At 37.7% G+C, this 15574-nt stretch overlaps 1 protein-coding gene across 2 annotated transcripts in view; it reads right to left on the bottom strand.

Moving 5' to 3' along the window:
• CARNMT1 (carnosine N-methyltransferase 1) overlaps positions 1–15299 on the bottom strand; it is a 44088-nt gene extending 28789 nt beyond the window's left edge. The window contains exons 1-3 of one of the 2 annotated variants that reach the window (XM_023521941.1): positions 14938–15299; positions 4212–4407; positions 3245–3408 (exon numbers count right to left, since the gene is read on the bottom strand). In XM_023521941.1, the coding sequence (XP_023377709.1) occupies positions 3245–3408; positions 4212–4407; positions 14938–15197 (620 nt within the window). In that variant the 5' untranslated portion in view covers positions 15198–15299. The remainder of the gene's footprint in view (positions 1–3244; positions 3409–4211; positions 4408–14937) is intronic. The other variant, XM_011377899.2, reaches the window with a different exon arrangement.
• Positions 15300–15574: the final 275 nt, after the last annotated feature.

Here is a 15574-nt window from a genome sequence, read left to right as displayed (position 1 = left end):
CTGCCAACTACTTAAATAACCAAATATAGGAGATTGGTTGAAATACTCTGAAGCTGTAAAAAAAAAAAAAAAAAAAGACCTAGGAAGAATATCTCCATGAACTGAGAACTGATATGTAGCTATTTCTAGGATGTATTGTTAAGTGAAAAAAGCAAAGTGCAAAATAAAATATACAGTATGCTACATTTTGTGTACGAAAAGGGGGGTACTTAAAAACATGTATCTATTTACTTTCATAAAAAACAAAAACAAGAAGGATAAACAAGAAATCAGTGATATTGATTACCTACACGTGGTGTGGGATTGAGGGTGGAGGGTAAGATGGGGTATAGAAGGAACAGGGGAAGAAATTACACTTTTCCTGAACACCACTTTTTGTCTAGTTTTGCCTACTTAATAGTCGTCCACAAATCAAAAAATAAAAATATATCGACAAGGATGAGGTGGGGACCAGGATCACAAGATCCTAGAACTGAAAGCAAGCAGAAACAAATAAACCTCAATGTACTGAATTTCCAATAAAAGACAACCACACTGAGGGTGAGAAGGTTGAAGGGGAGCTAAAATAAATAAACAAAATGTGAAGAATATTTTTATCAAATACTTCTGGTTAAGGAAGAAAAATAATGGCTAGCTAATCCTGAACTCCTTTGGGTAGTTTTGTTTTTTTTCATAGTGGTATGGATGTAGCAATTCTGAAACCATTTTATTTTTATTATAGGATTGAGTAAATAAGTAAATGTATTGATGTTGTCAGAAGCCAGAGTCCTCACTGTGGAAAAAAGCAGACAGATATAGAGAATGAAGGAAGCCAAGGAAAAACCCAGTGGGGTTGGATGAATTGGAGGTATCAGTGTAACCTCATGATTTTGTGTGTGTGTTCTCTCCACAGAAAGGCCCAGAAGCAATGACATCTTATTAACAATGAACATGCCTAGTGCCAGATCTTGGTTTCTATACACTATTCTGCATTAAAAGGAACCAAGTCCTTAAAAAGTATACCCCATTCCAGGACTGAACTAGGGTAGATACAAGATGTGACTGAAACATCTTACTGTGCCAGAAAGTAAGGAAGTGCTCAAAAAAAAAAAAAAAAAGACTGGGGCATGCCTTGCCAAAAGGACATAGGAGGCAATTGAAAGCATTCCTGTTGGCTAAATCTGAGGCAATGTGAAAACAAAATAAAAAAACAACAATAATGGATTATAACTGTTGAATATAACTGGATAAAATGGGAACCATGAGTCCATCCTGATAATAGATATACTGACATAGTAGAATGCTGACTGATAATTGTAGTGTTAGAAAATCAGCATTCCACAATCATCATAGCATAGGTTAGTTCATGCAAGAATCATCAATGAGCGATAATTCTAAGAGGGAAAAGGTGTGAGAAGTAGCAGGATATTAACTGCATGGTCTCAAAGTGTCTCCCCAGAAATTGCTTATTAGTTTCAGGAACAGAACTAAACCGTAGGGAAACCAAATAACATCTTGATTGGGTAATCAGAATTAAAATCATCAATGATGGGCTGACAGACATTGTATGTCACTGAATGTGGTATCCTGAAAAGGAAACATCAATTATATATTATTTTGACAGGGGACATATAGTCTAAATGTAATCATGAAGAAATGTCAGACAATGTCAAACTGTGGAATAGTCTATAAAATAACTTCCTTACATTCTTCAAAACTATGAAGTCATAAAGTCAAAAAAAGGCCAAAGAACTATTCTAGATTAAAAGACTAAGACATTACGATCAAATGTAATACAGTACTCTGGATTGGATTCTAGACTGGACAAAAAAAATGAGTGTTACAAAGGACATTATCAAGATAATTTATAAAACTTGAATATAGACTGTAAATTAGAAAACAGTATTCAGTTAAATTTCTTTAATTTGGTGTTTATGTAAGAAAATATCGTTATGTAAGAGAATATCATTATTCTGAAGTTTAAAGCAACAAAAAACAAGATATACATAAACTACTCTTAAATGGCTTAATAATTGTGTATATATATTTAATGTATATGTATATACTAAACATACACATGAAGTGAGAGAAGGAAGGAGAGAGGGAAACAGGTAAAGGAAATAATAAAGCAAATGTAAAATGTTAAGAATTGACGAATTTAGTATATGGGAGCTATCTGTATAATTCATACAACTTATTTGTAATTTTGAAGTTATTCTGAAATAGTTTGGTTTTTTTTTTTAAAGAGAGGAAGAATACACACATACAAGTACTGAAATTTCTGGAAGTATATACCAAACTTAGAGATGTTAATCATTAAGGAGGGGAAAGAGATGAGGAAAAGGAGCCTCTCTACAAAGACCTTTTAAATGACAGACTAAACTCCATTCAGTGGTTCTCTTTAAACATACAGTCTCTAAGTCAGGGGTTCCTAACCTGAGATCCATGAACCCAAGGGGTCTATGGAGAGAAATCACTGGATCTAAGAAGGTGATAAGAAAAACAAAATTACATTTTAATTTCATTAACTTTTAACTGATATTTTTTCTTCAATTATAAATGTGGGCAACAAACAACAGTAGTTTTAGAAATACTTGTGACTTAATCACCAAACAAACCACATATATTTTAACTTCTTATTAGCTGTCAAGATTCTCAAAATATACATACCATTCAGTATTTTCAAAACACAATAACACTTGCTGCTAGATTTTATTTAATATGATACATGATAAAAAGCAGATTATATCACAAATTTGCTTTTTAAGTATTTTGATAACTATCTTTCAAAATGACTGGTTTCTTTGTAATCCTATGTATTTTATCTTAGACATTTACAAATGTTATTCTGAAAAGCAGATTATGGGCTTTACACTACTCAAGGTTTTCATGACATAAAAAAGTGAAGAATCTCTGTTCTAAGCTATCAATCCTTCATTTGCTTACAAATATGTCATGAGGAAAATTCAAAGTTTGCAGTTTTTGCTCTGCCATAAAGCAAATTATAAAAAGGTAAGACATCACTGATAATGAACATCCAATCTAACCACATTATGTAATTTCTAGATAATTTCCCGTAAATGCTAGAGCAAAAATTATTCGAAACATTAACTGCAACCTCACACAAAGCACCCCAAAACAAATATAAAACCACACACTCACACATGAAAAGAATAAAGGCACACAGCAACCATAAAAATGAATCAAGACTATGAAATGTCTCAGATATCTTAAATAAACTGGTTAAAAACAAGATACTATTTACCATCTCTCTTTTGGAAAATTTTTTAAAATTTCTTTAATGATTGGCTGATAGCAGGCATCCCTTTCTGCTTTCCCAGTTTCACACCAGTCTCTCACAAACTGTTTCAAAGTGGATTTTAACTTATCCATATCGAATGTAGATGCTGGCATAATCTTTCCATTGCCCTGTTTATAAAAGAGAAATCAATTAGTTCCTGAGAAATCAATGTTGAATATGGTTAAACAGACATGCTACTAAGGGGCTATATAGATGGGTTAGTGGATAAATCACTGGCCTCTCACCTCAACCGGGGTTCGAGTGCAGCTTGAGATCCTAAATGAAAAGAGTGTGGTGGTCTCACTTCTACCCTCAATAGATTATGGTCCATTAATCATGAAACTACCATATAATTAAACACTCTTTACTCAGGAGAGGACCAGCACTGAGCTGCTATGGAGACCGAACATTCTCTCTCTAAGAGAGAAAAGAAAGTCCCTCCAGGTCATTGATGAGGCAGCATGGAGAGGCTCACACTGGAGTGGCCCAACTGTATCTATCCTGTGGATACAAAAAGAGGACTTCAGTTTCTATTACTGCCAGTCCCTTGAGATTCATAAGTGAAAATAATTTCTTAAAATAAAAGATGACTATCGACAGATACCAGATACTGAGTTTAATTTTATGTAGCTAGTAAAGTTGTTACAAAAATTTAAGTCACAAACTCTATGTGCCAGAACAGTATTTGAAAGTGTATCAAAATGCCAAAGATTATTTTAGTAGTCTTAGAAAAAATAATTAGTGAACAAATTCAGTTTCTGGTATACTGTTCTACTAAGTCCAATCAAATGACTGAACACATAAGTGAAAACATGCCCTGAGTAGCGCAAATGACCCATGCAAACTTATAAAAATGAAATCAAGAAAGATACAGACATTAAAATATAGAGGTTAAGCCCTAAAATAAAAAATAGAACAAACTTTTACATACGTCTTCTCCATATTCTTTATTTTCAAACATATGTATGCAATCATTCACAATGGTCAGTAGTATTTCTTGATTATGATCAATGCATTTCCGGATCTTGTCCAAATGAAAAAGAAACTGAGGAAGTAGTTTCTGTTGATTAGCTGGAAGTGATCGAAATTGTCTTTCTGTCCGGTTCACTCGCTCATGCATACTGGTGCTAAAACATAAAAGGAGTTTTTTAAATTGGCAAAAAATTCTCAGAAGAGGCCAATCTTATTTTAAGGTTGTCTTTCTGTACAATTATTTCCTTATAATGTTGGATACTGTCCTGTCGCAACCTTTTTGTTTCTTAAAAGATACCTACTTAGAAAATTTTGTTTCTACCTTATTACAAGTTCTCTAAGCAACCAAAAGATAACTGTTTATAACTAGTAAACATCAGCACCAATTAAAAGGGGATAAAAGAGAGAGATAAACAGAATTTGTGTACTAAGTTATTTTTAAGATTTTGATTTCCAAACTTAAAATTTTCAGCAAAACCAGCTGAACGTTATAGAGTTCATCAAGTAATAGAATGCTGCTCTGAAATTACTTTAGAATATATATAAAATGTGTTTTGAAATTAACTAAGATCCAACATAAGTTGAATTTTTCAAAATATCATAATTTTATATACTGCAAAGGTAGTAAAAAATGAAAAATGGAAATTTTATGCCATTTTACATGACAATATTCACACTTTGCATTCTAAAATTACCAAATAACTCTAAAGGTCACACTGGGGACTACCTATTTATAAATTTCAAAAGAACATCATTTTTAAAAGTTAACTATTACATTCACAATGAAATGCCATTTTATTTCAATCAGATGGGCAAAATTTAAAAGTCTGTCTATATGAAATGTTGGTAAAAATGTAGACTAGTTAGAATATGTATATGTTGACTGATAGTGGTTACGTAAATTAGGACAACCACTGTGGAAAATAATGTAGCATTACCTAGTAAAGCTTAACGTGCACACTTTCTATGACCAAGCAATTATACTCCCAAACATATACTCAAGAAACTCTTGCAAATGGTCACTATGAAATGTGAACAATCTTCATCACATCATTGTCATAAATAACAAATAAAAAATCTGGAAACAACCCAAAAATCCATCACCAGTAGACTGAACAAAGAAAGCACAGTATAGTCATACAATGGGATTTAGTTAAATTAATAAATTATAGCTACACACAATAACTTGGATAAAGCTCAGGAATATAAATATTTCCTGAAAAATCAAGTTGCAGAAAAATACATAATATATAATTCCATTTTATATAAAAACAAATAATATATTATAGGGACTGAACATATGTAGAAAAACTACTAGGATAGCAAGGAAATGAAAATTCGGGAAAGTAATTTCTTTGGGGAAAAAGGGATAAGATAATGTTCTTTTTTAAAACTGTGTGGTAGATTTATGGATGTTCACTGTATCATTCTTTACAATTTACATATATTAACAAATAAATGTTTCTTTTAATGTTCTTTGGCATTTTCTCAGTATTAAACTTAAAAATACTCTCTTTCATTTGGTTGCCTGTATCTCTATCTAAATAATTCTCATTTTTACTTTATAGCAAATTACTCTCTAATTTCTGAACAGTGGTATTTTAAAAATGTCTCAAATACTTCATTCGCCATACCAAAATTGTTCATTGTTTATCTGAAATTCAAATTTAATTGGGTATCTTGAATTTTTAGCTGGCAATCCTAACCATGCAAAGATCTTATATCTATGGTGTAGTAAAAAGACCATAGATTTTGGAGTTAAATAAAGCTATGTGTGAATCTTGGCCTAACCACAAATTAAATATATAATTTTGGCAAGTTGAACTACCTGACTCTCACTTTCCACATCTGTAAACAGTGATAATTCAGGGCTGTTTTGGGAGGTAAATAAAATAAAGATAATAATAACTACTGATAAACAAATGAAAAAAGAAGTTCTGAAGAAGTTTCTGACAAAACTTAAGCAAAAAACTAGACATGTTTTCAGAAGCTTGCGTGTAGTGATGTTCTAGGGGGGCTTATAGGCAATGTGAAAAGATAAGCTGGCAGTGGCTGTATTGATGTTTGCCTTTTCTCTCCTTCAGTTTATAATAGTGAGCTCTGGAGTCAAATAGATCTGGATTGAAATCCAGGTTATGCCACCTATTTGCTATGTGACCCTTGGCAAATTACTTCTTTTCTCTGTAAAACATAACAACAGTGATGATTATGATTACAGAATCTATCATTTGTTGAGATTTAGTAAATGCCAGGCACTAAACCAAGTCACATAACATAGATTATTGTGAAAAATCTCCAGTTCCAGTCAAGATGGCAGAGTAGGTAAACACTGTGCTTGCTTCCTCTTACAACCACATCAAAATTACACTACAGAAAAACCACCACTGGAAATTACCAAAGTCTAGCTGAACAAAGGTGCTATAACTGGGGACACAGAGGAGGCCACCTCAAGAAGACTGGTAGGAGGGCAACTGGTATGAGGGGCAGAGACAAGGAACGGGCTGGTCCCACACCTGGATGGGGTGGTTGAGAATCGTGAGGGATATCTCGGCTGTGAAGTTCCCCACAAGGAGAGAAGGGTCCTAGCCCCTCACCAGGCTCCCCAACCCAGGGTTCCAGTGCTGGGAAGAAAAGTTCCCACAACTTCCGTCTGTGAAAACCAGCAGAGATTGTGGCTGAGAGAGACGGGGGGTGGCTTAAGTTAAGTCACAGACATTGCTCTTAAGGGGCCTGCATGCAAACTTATGCGCTGACAGTTCACTTGCTCTGAGCTCTAGCACTGGGGCAACACATTGAAGGCACCAGGTACATATGAAGAGAAACTGAGTTCTCTGGCTTCAGGGTGAGGGGTAACTTCCTCCCAGACAGAAGTGCAGGCAGAATCCATTGTCTCTTTGTTGAACCCTCCCAACTCCTGGCATGCAGACACAGGAGGCCACCATATCTGTCTCCATCAACCTGGCTAACACTGGTTGTCCTACCCTGGTAATTCCAAGACCCCACCCCACCCAACTTTTGGGTCCACCCAAGCCACCTCCAGAGGCTTTTCCAGACACTTGGCTCATACTGTGGACTTTCCTAAAATCTCTCAAAGGTTCATAAAACCCAAACAAGCAGCATCTGGCCTTAGCACTCTTTGTACCTCTTGCAGAGCAGCCCCAAGGCCAGTGCCAGTCACAGCCGACCTTGGTTCACAGCTTGGCCTCTCAAGGTACCTCTAAGCGCAGCATGGGTGCTGGCCATCTGCTGATGCTTGGTGACTCTTGCCAGGTAGCCCCAAGCAGGGCACAGGCTACAGCTGAACTTGGCCTGCAGTGGGGCCTTTCCCAAACTGGGCAAGCCCTGGAGCCCTACTAAAACAAATCCTGCTCTATAGGGTCAACCTCTCACTGGCCAGTCCTCACAACCAATCAGTTCAACAGTCAATCCTTCCTGTTGACATGCAAACAGCAACCAAGTCTCAACAGGAGGGCAAATACAACCCATACAAGGGACATACTTGGGGCACCTGGCTCAGGTGATCAGTTAAGGTCACTCTCCTAAGTCTGGGAGAGACAGCAGCCCTACCTAATATATAGAAACAAACACAGGCAGGCAGCCGACATGGAGAGGCAAAGAATCATGTCCCACATGAAAGATCAGATCAAAGTTCCAGAAAAAGAACTAAAGAAAAAGGAGACAAGCAATCGACCAGATGCAGAATTCAAAACACTAGTTATAAGGATACTCAATGAACTTAGAAGAGTAGATGAATTCAGTGAGAACTTTAACACAGAGACAAAAAACATAAAAATGGAGATAGAAAACACAAAAAAGAACCAAGCAGAAATGAAGAATACATTAGAGGGAATGAACAATAGATTATATAAAGCAGAGGATTAAATCAATGATTTAGAAGATTGTAGAAAACAATCAGAACAGCAATAAGAAAAAAGAACACAAAAAAATCGAGGACAATTTAAGGGGCCTCTGGGACAACATCAAGCGTACCATCATTTGCATCATAGGGACCAGAAGGAGAAGAGAGTGTGCAAGGAATTGAAAACTTATTTAAAGAATTAACGACAGAAAACTTCCCTAACCTGGCTAAGGAAATAGACATACAAGCCAAGAAGCGCAAAGAGTCCCAAACAGGCCCACACAAAGACACATCATAATTAAAATTCCAGAGGATAAAGACAAAGAGAGAATCTCAAATGCAGCTCCCTATAAGGGAGCTCCCATAAAGCTGTCGGCTGATTTCTCAACAGAAACTTTGCAGGCCAGAAGGGATTGGCATGAAATATTCAAAGTGATGAAAAGCAAGGACCTACAACAAAGATGACTCTACCCACCAAAGCTATCATTTAGAATCCAAGGACAGATAAAGAGCTTCTCAGACAAGGAAAAGCAAAAATTCAACACCAAACTAGTATTACAAGAAATGTCAGAGGGACTTAAGAAGAAAACAGATAAAAAATATGAATAATAAAATGGCAATAACTACATATCTGTCAATAATTGCTTTAAATGTGAATAGATTAAATGCTCCAATCAAAAGACAGGGTGAGTAAATGGTTAAGAAAACAAGACACTTACACACACTGCCTACAAGAGATTCACTTAAGATCGAAAGACACACACAAAGAGATGAAAAAAGATATTTCATGAAGATGGAAACAAACAAACAAAAAGGCTGGGGTGGCAAAACTTATACCAGACAAAACAGACTTTAAAACAAACGCTATACCAGACAAAACAGACTTTAAAACAAACGCTATACCAGACAAAACAGACTTTAAAACAAACGAGAGTAATCCCACTTCTGGGTATTTATCCAAAGAAACCCAAAACACTACCTTGAAGAGATTTGTGAATCCATATATTCATGGTAGCATTATTTACAATAGTCAAGATATGAAGGCAACCTGGATGTCCATCAATGGATAAATGGATAATGAAGAAGTGGTACATATATACAATGAACTATTACTCAGCCATAAGAAGAATGAAATCTTGCCACCTGCAACAACATAGATGGATCTAGAGGATACTGGGCTTGAGTGGAGTAAGTCAGACACAGAAAGACAAAAGCCATGAGATTTCACTCACATGTGGAATCTAAAGAACAAAATACACAAACACGACAGAAACAAACTCAGAGACAGAGAACATTTTGATGGCTGCCAGATGGGAGTGGTGGTGGGGGTGGTGAAAAAGGGGAAGAGATTAAGAAGTACAAATTGGTAGTTACAAAATAATCATGGGGATGTAAAGTATAGCATAAGGAATAGAGTCAATAATATTGTAATAACTATGTATGGTGTCAGATAGGGTTATCAGGGTGATCACTATATAAATTATATAAATATCTAATGATTACACTGTATACCTGAAACTAATACAATATTGTATACCAACTGTAATTGAAAAAAAAATTATTTAAAAAATATCTCCATAAAACCCTATGACATAGGTACCATTATACTCCTCTTTGTATCCAATGGGGTTTCACCAAAAATGTAACAAAATAATGCATACAAAATACTTAGTCCAGTGCCTGAAAACAAAGGAACCAGTCAAATATAGCAGTTATATCTGATTTGTAAAATTAGTATGTTCACAGTGAAAATATGAAAAATGCAGAAAAGTAAAAGTATTCAAGGGAAAAAAGCTACTAGTAATCCCTCCTCTAAAAGCAACTATTTTTAGCTTTTGGGGATGTAGAATAGCAGATCAATTGGAAGTGGTTTGGTATGGAAAATCTCAGGCCCTACCCAAGACCTACTAAAATATAATCTGTTTTTTTGCAAGACCTCCAAATGATTGACATGCACATTAAAGTCTTAAAAGCACTTGTAATTCTTCATCCCTGTTAAAGGAGTTTTCCTAGGCCTGAGAAAAGTTTTCAAATGACTATATGACAAATGACTATAATGAGTGTTCATCGTTTCATCTTCTGCAACCAAAATTTTCTCAAATATTGGGCATCTAGATATTTCACTTGTCTATGTGATAAACTGTGTTAAAATCTTTTTTTTTTAATTACCACAAATTCCCCAAAGAAGAGTTACTAGGACAGAAAGTGTAAATATTTTTAAGACTCTTGATACAAACTGATTTTCAGAAAGATTGTATCAATTTATATTCCTAGCAGTAGATTATGACTCTGAAAGCACTAAACTGGCCATAATGTTAGACAAACAGCAGCATTGCAATAGTTTACAATTCACTGTCAACAGGTTTAAATAGTCTTTTAGTACTACATTCCTAGTATTCTTGGGCATTGGATGCTCCACAATCTCCCTCTGACCATACTTCAAAACTTAACATATCCAAACTGAACTTAGCACGTGACATGTCTCAACAAAAAAACTTGCACTTCTTCCTTTATGGCTGATAGTGATGAATGGTACACCATACATCCACTCAAGTAATTAACAAGTCATTCTAAAATGTCTCTTCTCAGAGCCCACACAATAAGCCCAAGATCTTTTTGATTCTACTTCATAAAACTATCTGCAAATTATACTCCCCCCCTCCAATGTTTTACCTCAGGCCCTTATTATGTCTTCCAAAAATTACTGAAAGGCTTGCTGCCTAAGGTTGCTGTCCCCAACCCCCTCCCACCATCAGATGAATTCTTCAAAATATTAGTGTCATCTTTATCACTATTTAATCTCCATATTTCAGCATATGTAAAATGCAATGAATAAATGTTCAGTTAGGGTACCTAGGTGCCATTTTTGGTTTTCCATGGAGACTACTTATTTCCATGATAGCAAAGAAGTTGAGGTAAGTTATGGATTGGTCAGAAGAACCCACACACATACTTGCTGTCAATTCCTGCAACAGAAGTGATGTAACTACACAGAGCAGGATGAGAGGTAGCATATCCCTTAAACTTGGTTACTTAATGGTGTGCAAAGCTGTTTACAACACATCCACATTGACTCTCTTAAAATAATTGAGGTCTTATAAAAGTTAAGAAGAGTCCAATCTTTTCAATACTATTATAATTGGGGCTACCTTCAGTATTCTGGAAATGCTTATATTATGAGATTTAGAGTGAAGAAATAAAATGGAGTCACTACAGTCAAGCTGCTAAATTACTAAAATCAAGTAGGTGGACGTACGAGGAAATGATTCTATTCTTGTTTTAATTAGCCTGGAAACTTAAATTTCTAAACTTTCCAGTTTTGTGACAATGCCTAGATATACATGAGACCTCCAGATCACCCTCTAATCATCCCCCTGAAGTAATCATGTATCCAGATCATCTGACATCCATCTAGACTGCCTAACTAACATCTGACTGATAACCATCGTGGACTAATCCTAAGACTAAAAATATACGACTGATTATTCTCAAGAATGCACATTTTACTATAAGAGCTCTTAACTTTTTCTTCTTCAGAACACATCTGTGTTTTTGCCTAGTTATATTTCCAGTTTCCAAACCCCAAGACTCTAGAATAAATCTTTATCATTTATTTCGAGCCAAAACCTCCACGTTCTTTTTGAGTTTATTCAAAAACTATGTGCCTTAAGACAGGGGTGGGTGAACTATGGCCCCTTGCTACTTGCTCTATTTTTGTAAAAAGAGTTTTACTAGAACATAGCCATGCCCATTTGTTCACATATTGCCTATGGTTGCTTCTACACAATAGAGCTGAATAGTTGTAACAGAGACCACTTAGCCCCGAGAGTTTAAAATATTCATTGCTTGGTCCTTGAAAAAAAGTATGCCAACTATGCTTTAAGTCAGGAGCCACCTTTCCTTCAGGGTATCTACCTCCAGCTCTTTTTGGAAGGCTGGTCTGGGCAGTAACCCCCAACTCTGATTTAGTCACCTATCATCAGGGTGGATCCGACGCTGACTCTGAACGAAAGGTCATTGACCCATTCCTTTGCACCTGTAGAACTACTCTTGAATTCCAAACAGGAAAGCATCTTTTCAGAAGGGAAGTCTGTCTCAATCCATTTAAAATATTTATTTAATACAGAAGGTTAAAATGGTCTTAAGAGCATCATGGCTTACTAATGCAGGATAAAATTTTAGTGAGTAACTGTGGATTTCAAGCCAGACTATACCACAATTTGGTTGTGCAACCCCGGGCAAGTTACTCGTGTCTTTATATGCCTATCCCCTCACTTGTAAAAATGAGCTCTACATCTCAATTTTTAAAATCTCATCTAACCACTATTTCTAAAAGTAGGATGTTTCTGACAAAACCTTCGACTTTCAACTTCAGTATATTCTATGTGACTAGCTATCTTCATTCATAACAAGAGTGGTATTTTAAGGCTAACAACATTTTTTGCAATTCAGTACAATGCTATAATCATTTTTACTTTAGTCAGAATGTTATCTAAGCAAAATCTGTAGGAAGCACAAAATTGGAAGCCATTGGAAAGAAAAAACATTAATCAAAAGGTATTTCATGCCAATGACCTTTAATCTAAATCTCCTACATATTGACTAAAAGACATTTAGAGTAAAAGCAAACTCTAAAATTTGGAAGTACTTGTTAAAGGTCTAGAACAAAATTGTCTATCAGAATTTATTGCAATGATAGAAAGACTTACATCTGCACTGTCCAATACAGCAGACACTAGCCAGACGTGGCTATTGAATTGAGCACTTGAAATGTGGCTCCTGAGACTAAAGAAATAAAATTTTAATTTTATTAAGCTTTAATTAATTCAAGCTTAAATTTAGCCAGATGTGATTAATGGCTAAGGTACTGGTCAGTGCAGGTCTAGAAGATCATAAAATGTTGGAATGTAACAATCCAGTGTTTTCTGTAACACAATGCTTTCTGTTCCCCTAATCCTTTAAGTGATATTTTTAAAAGTTTATTTTTAATTGTATTCTATTTTCAGTCAAGATATCTGAAGTGTTTCATCAAGAGAGTACATACAAGTAAAGACTACTTTTTAAAAATGAAATTTTTCTCAATCCCACATTAAACTGGTAAAGTAGAGGGATGAGAGTATAGGACACTGTATCATAACCACTAGAAATTGTCACACTTGGGTCCTAGATCTAGGTCAAAGTCCCCCTGCCCGCACAATGAAAAGGTCCATCTAATACCTAATCATAATTATCAATTCAAAATTAGTCCTAATATTTTAGAAATCGGTACAAACATACATTTTAACTAATTAGGTCCAGAATATTCCCAAGACATTTCTCAATATTCTTTCTAGATTTTTCGATAGGAAAATGTACCAGGCTTTTCTGCATCACTCTTAGCTATCTGTCAGCTGCTTCCCCTTCCTGTATGGTTCTTCCAGGCATAATACTTACATCAAATTCAATTCTCTGGCTGTCTGTCTTCCTCCCTCTGTTGATACCAAATCAAATCCCCACGCTACTAATACCCTTTAGGGCTCCATAAGTAATGCAGTCCACAGCTTCTATTCCTGTATTTAATTAATAAATTATTTCATCAAGGTCTCTAAACTTCAAAACTTCATGTCACAAATGTAATCCAATTCTAAGTAACTTTAAGCTTCTATTTAGCAAGTTACTAAATTCAGAACAGTAACAAACTAGTTACCAATTGGTCACAAATTGACAGTCTATTTGGGAATTACAAATGTATTTCTTTACTACTCCTTGTCTTACTTGTTAAAAATAGAGCTTTAATAATATATGGCAGGCACTGATGACATAAAAATAAAGCTCAGTCCCTGTCCTTGAGGAGGTCACAGTCAAGCAATATAAAAAGTTTGCATAAAACACAGGGAACGGTTTTATTGATGTAGGAGGTCATGCCTGTGTGATTACAACTGCAGACTTAGAACATGTCCCTTGGTGGACTCATCTCTTACACGAATAAAAGTACTACCTTTACCTGAAAATCCAGTTGACTTAAGTCCCTTTGAGATCTTGGAATTACAATTTTTGACTAACCTATTTTAACACCTAGGAGAAAAGTAGAAGTTAGGAAGTTTTAAAGTCTTATCATCACCGTGTCCAGGCCACAGTGAGAATTCGATACATATTTGCAAAATATAAGATCACAAAGATGGCTCTTGTTGTGCCTTCACTCGAGTCCCTCCTTAATAATTAGAAAATGTTAGAACATCCAGACCACTTCCGATGTTAATGTCACTCACCAGTTAAAGACACTGAGCGGTATCATTCGCTCGCTCACCACAAATGTGCCGGTACGTTCACCGCACCAGGGGCAGGTGAGGTCGAAATCTTACGCGGCTCTCAAAAGAACTGGCAACCGTTTGGGTAAATGCGTCCTACCGCATCCCACGTGGAGGTGAACTTGGGCTCACCATGGATTGGAGAACATCAACAACACATACAAATAAATCATGCCCAGCAGTGGACGACTTACCACCACTACCTTCTGCCTGAAATTGTTACAGCACTTTTCCCGTCACCCCCATCAGCCTCAAAGACAAACCTTACACGAGGCTTGGAAGGCTAGAGAGCTAATCTGATCCTGAGATCAGAAGACACGAGGCTAAGCAGCAGACACGTGGGTGTGCAAGGCCGAGAGGGGCTATGGTGATGCGAGGTGACTCGGGGCCCCCAAGGTCAGCTTAGGCGACCCGGTCCGGGAGCCCCGTAGGCGTGGCGGTCGCGGGGCGAGCGCGGGCGGCGCCACCGCTCCGGCGGGTCAGCTGCACCAGCGGACGCCCCCGACGGGTTAAGCTGGGATCCCCCAAGGGCTCCTTACCCGTAGTAGCGGAAGGCATTAATGATCTTCCAGAAGTGCTCGCGCTCCAGCCTCTCCTCCTCCTCCTCGGTGCTGCGTGCGGCCACCGCCGCCGCCGCCGCCGAATCGACCGCGACCGAGCCCAAACGCCCGGCGGAGAACTGCACTTCCACCTCCCCGCTCCCGCCTCCGCCACCGCAGCCTCCGCGGCCGCCACCGCCTCCCCCGCAGCCCTCGGGCAGCTGAGAGGCAGGCAGCGAAGGGCGCCGCCGTCGCTGCATCGCCGCCGCGGCCCTCAGCCTGACTCGTTTGCGTCTCGCCGCGACTGAAAGCGTGGTGGCGGCTGCTCGGCCTTCCTCAAGACAGCGCCCGCCACGGACACGCCCCCAGCTCGCGGCGCGCTCCGCCCCCGCCGCCCTTAGGCCTCCATCCGCGCTGGGCTCCGCCAGGTCTTCGCAGGGCCCAGAACGAGCGCGCAAGCGCATGAGAGGGTACGACTGTGGGCCACGGCCGCCTGCGCTCATTTGCTGCCTGCCTTCGGCGACTGCGAGCTAACGTCACGACGACGCGCACAGTGGGCGGGGCTAAGGGCCAGGTGGTGGCGGGGGGAAGGAGGAGATCCCTGGTTGGGTAGGCTTGACACCTGTGAGCCGCCAGG

Source organism: Pteropus vampyrus, unplaced genomic scaffold (genome assembly GCF_000151845.1).
Source record: "Pteropus vampyrus isolate Shadow unplaced genomic scaffold, Pvam_2.0 Scaffold324, whole genome shotgun sequence".
NCBI lineage: Eukaryota > Metazoa > Chordata > Mammalia > Chiroptera > Pteropodidae > Pteropus > Pteropus vampyrus.
Note: the sequence above shows the minus strand (reverse complement) of the source record. Positions and strands in the feature narration are given on the sequence as shown.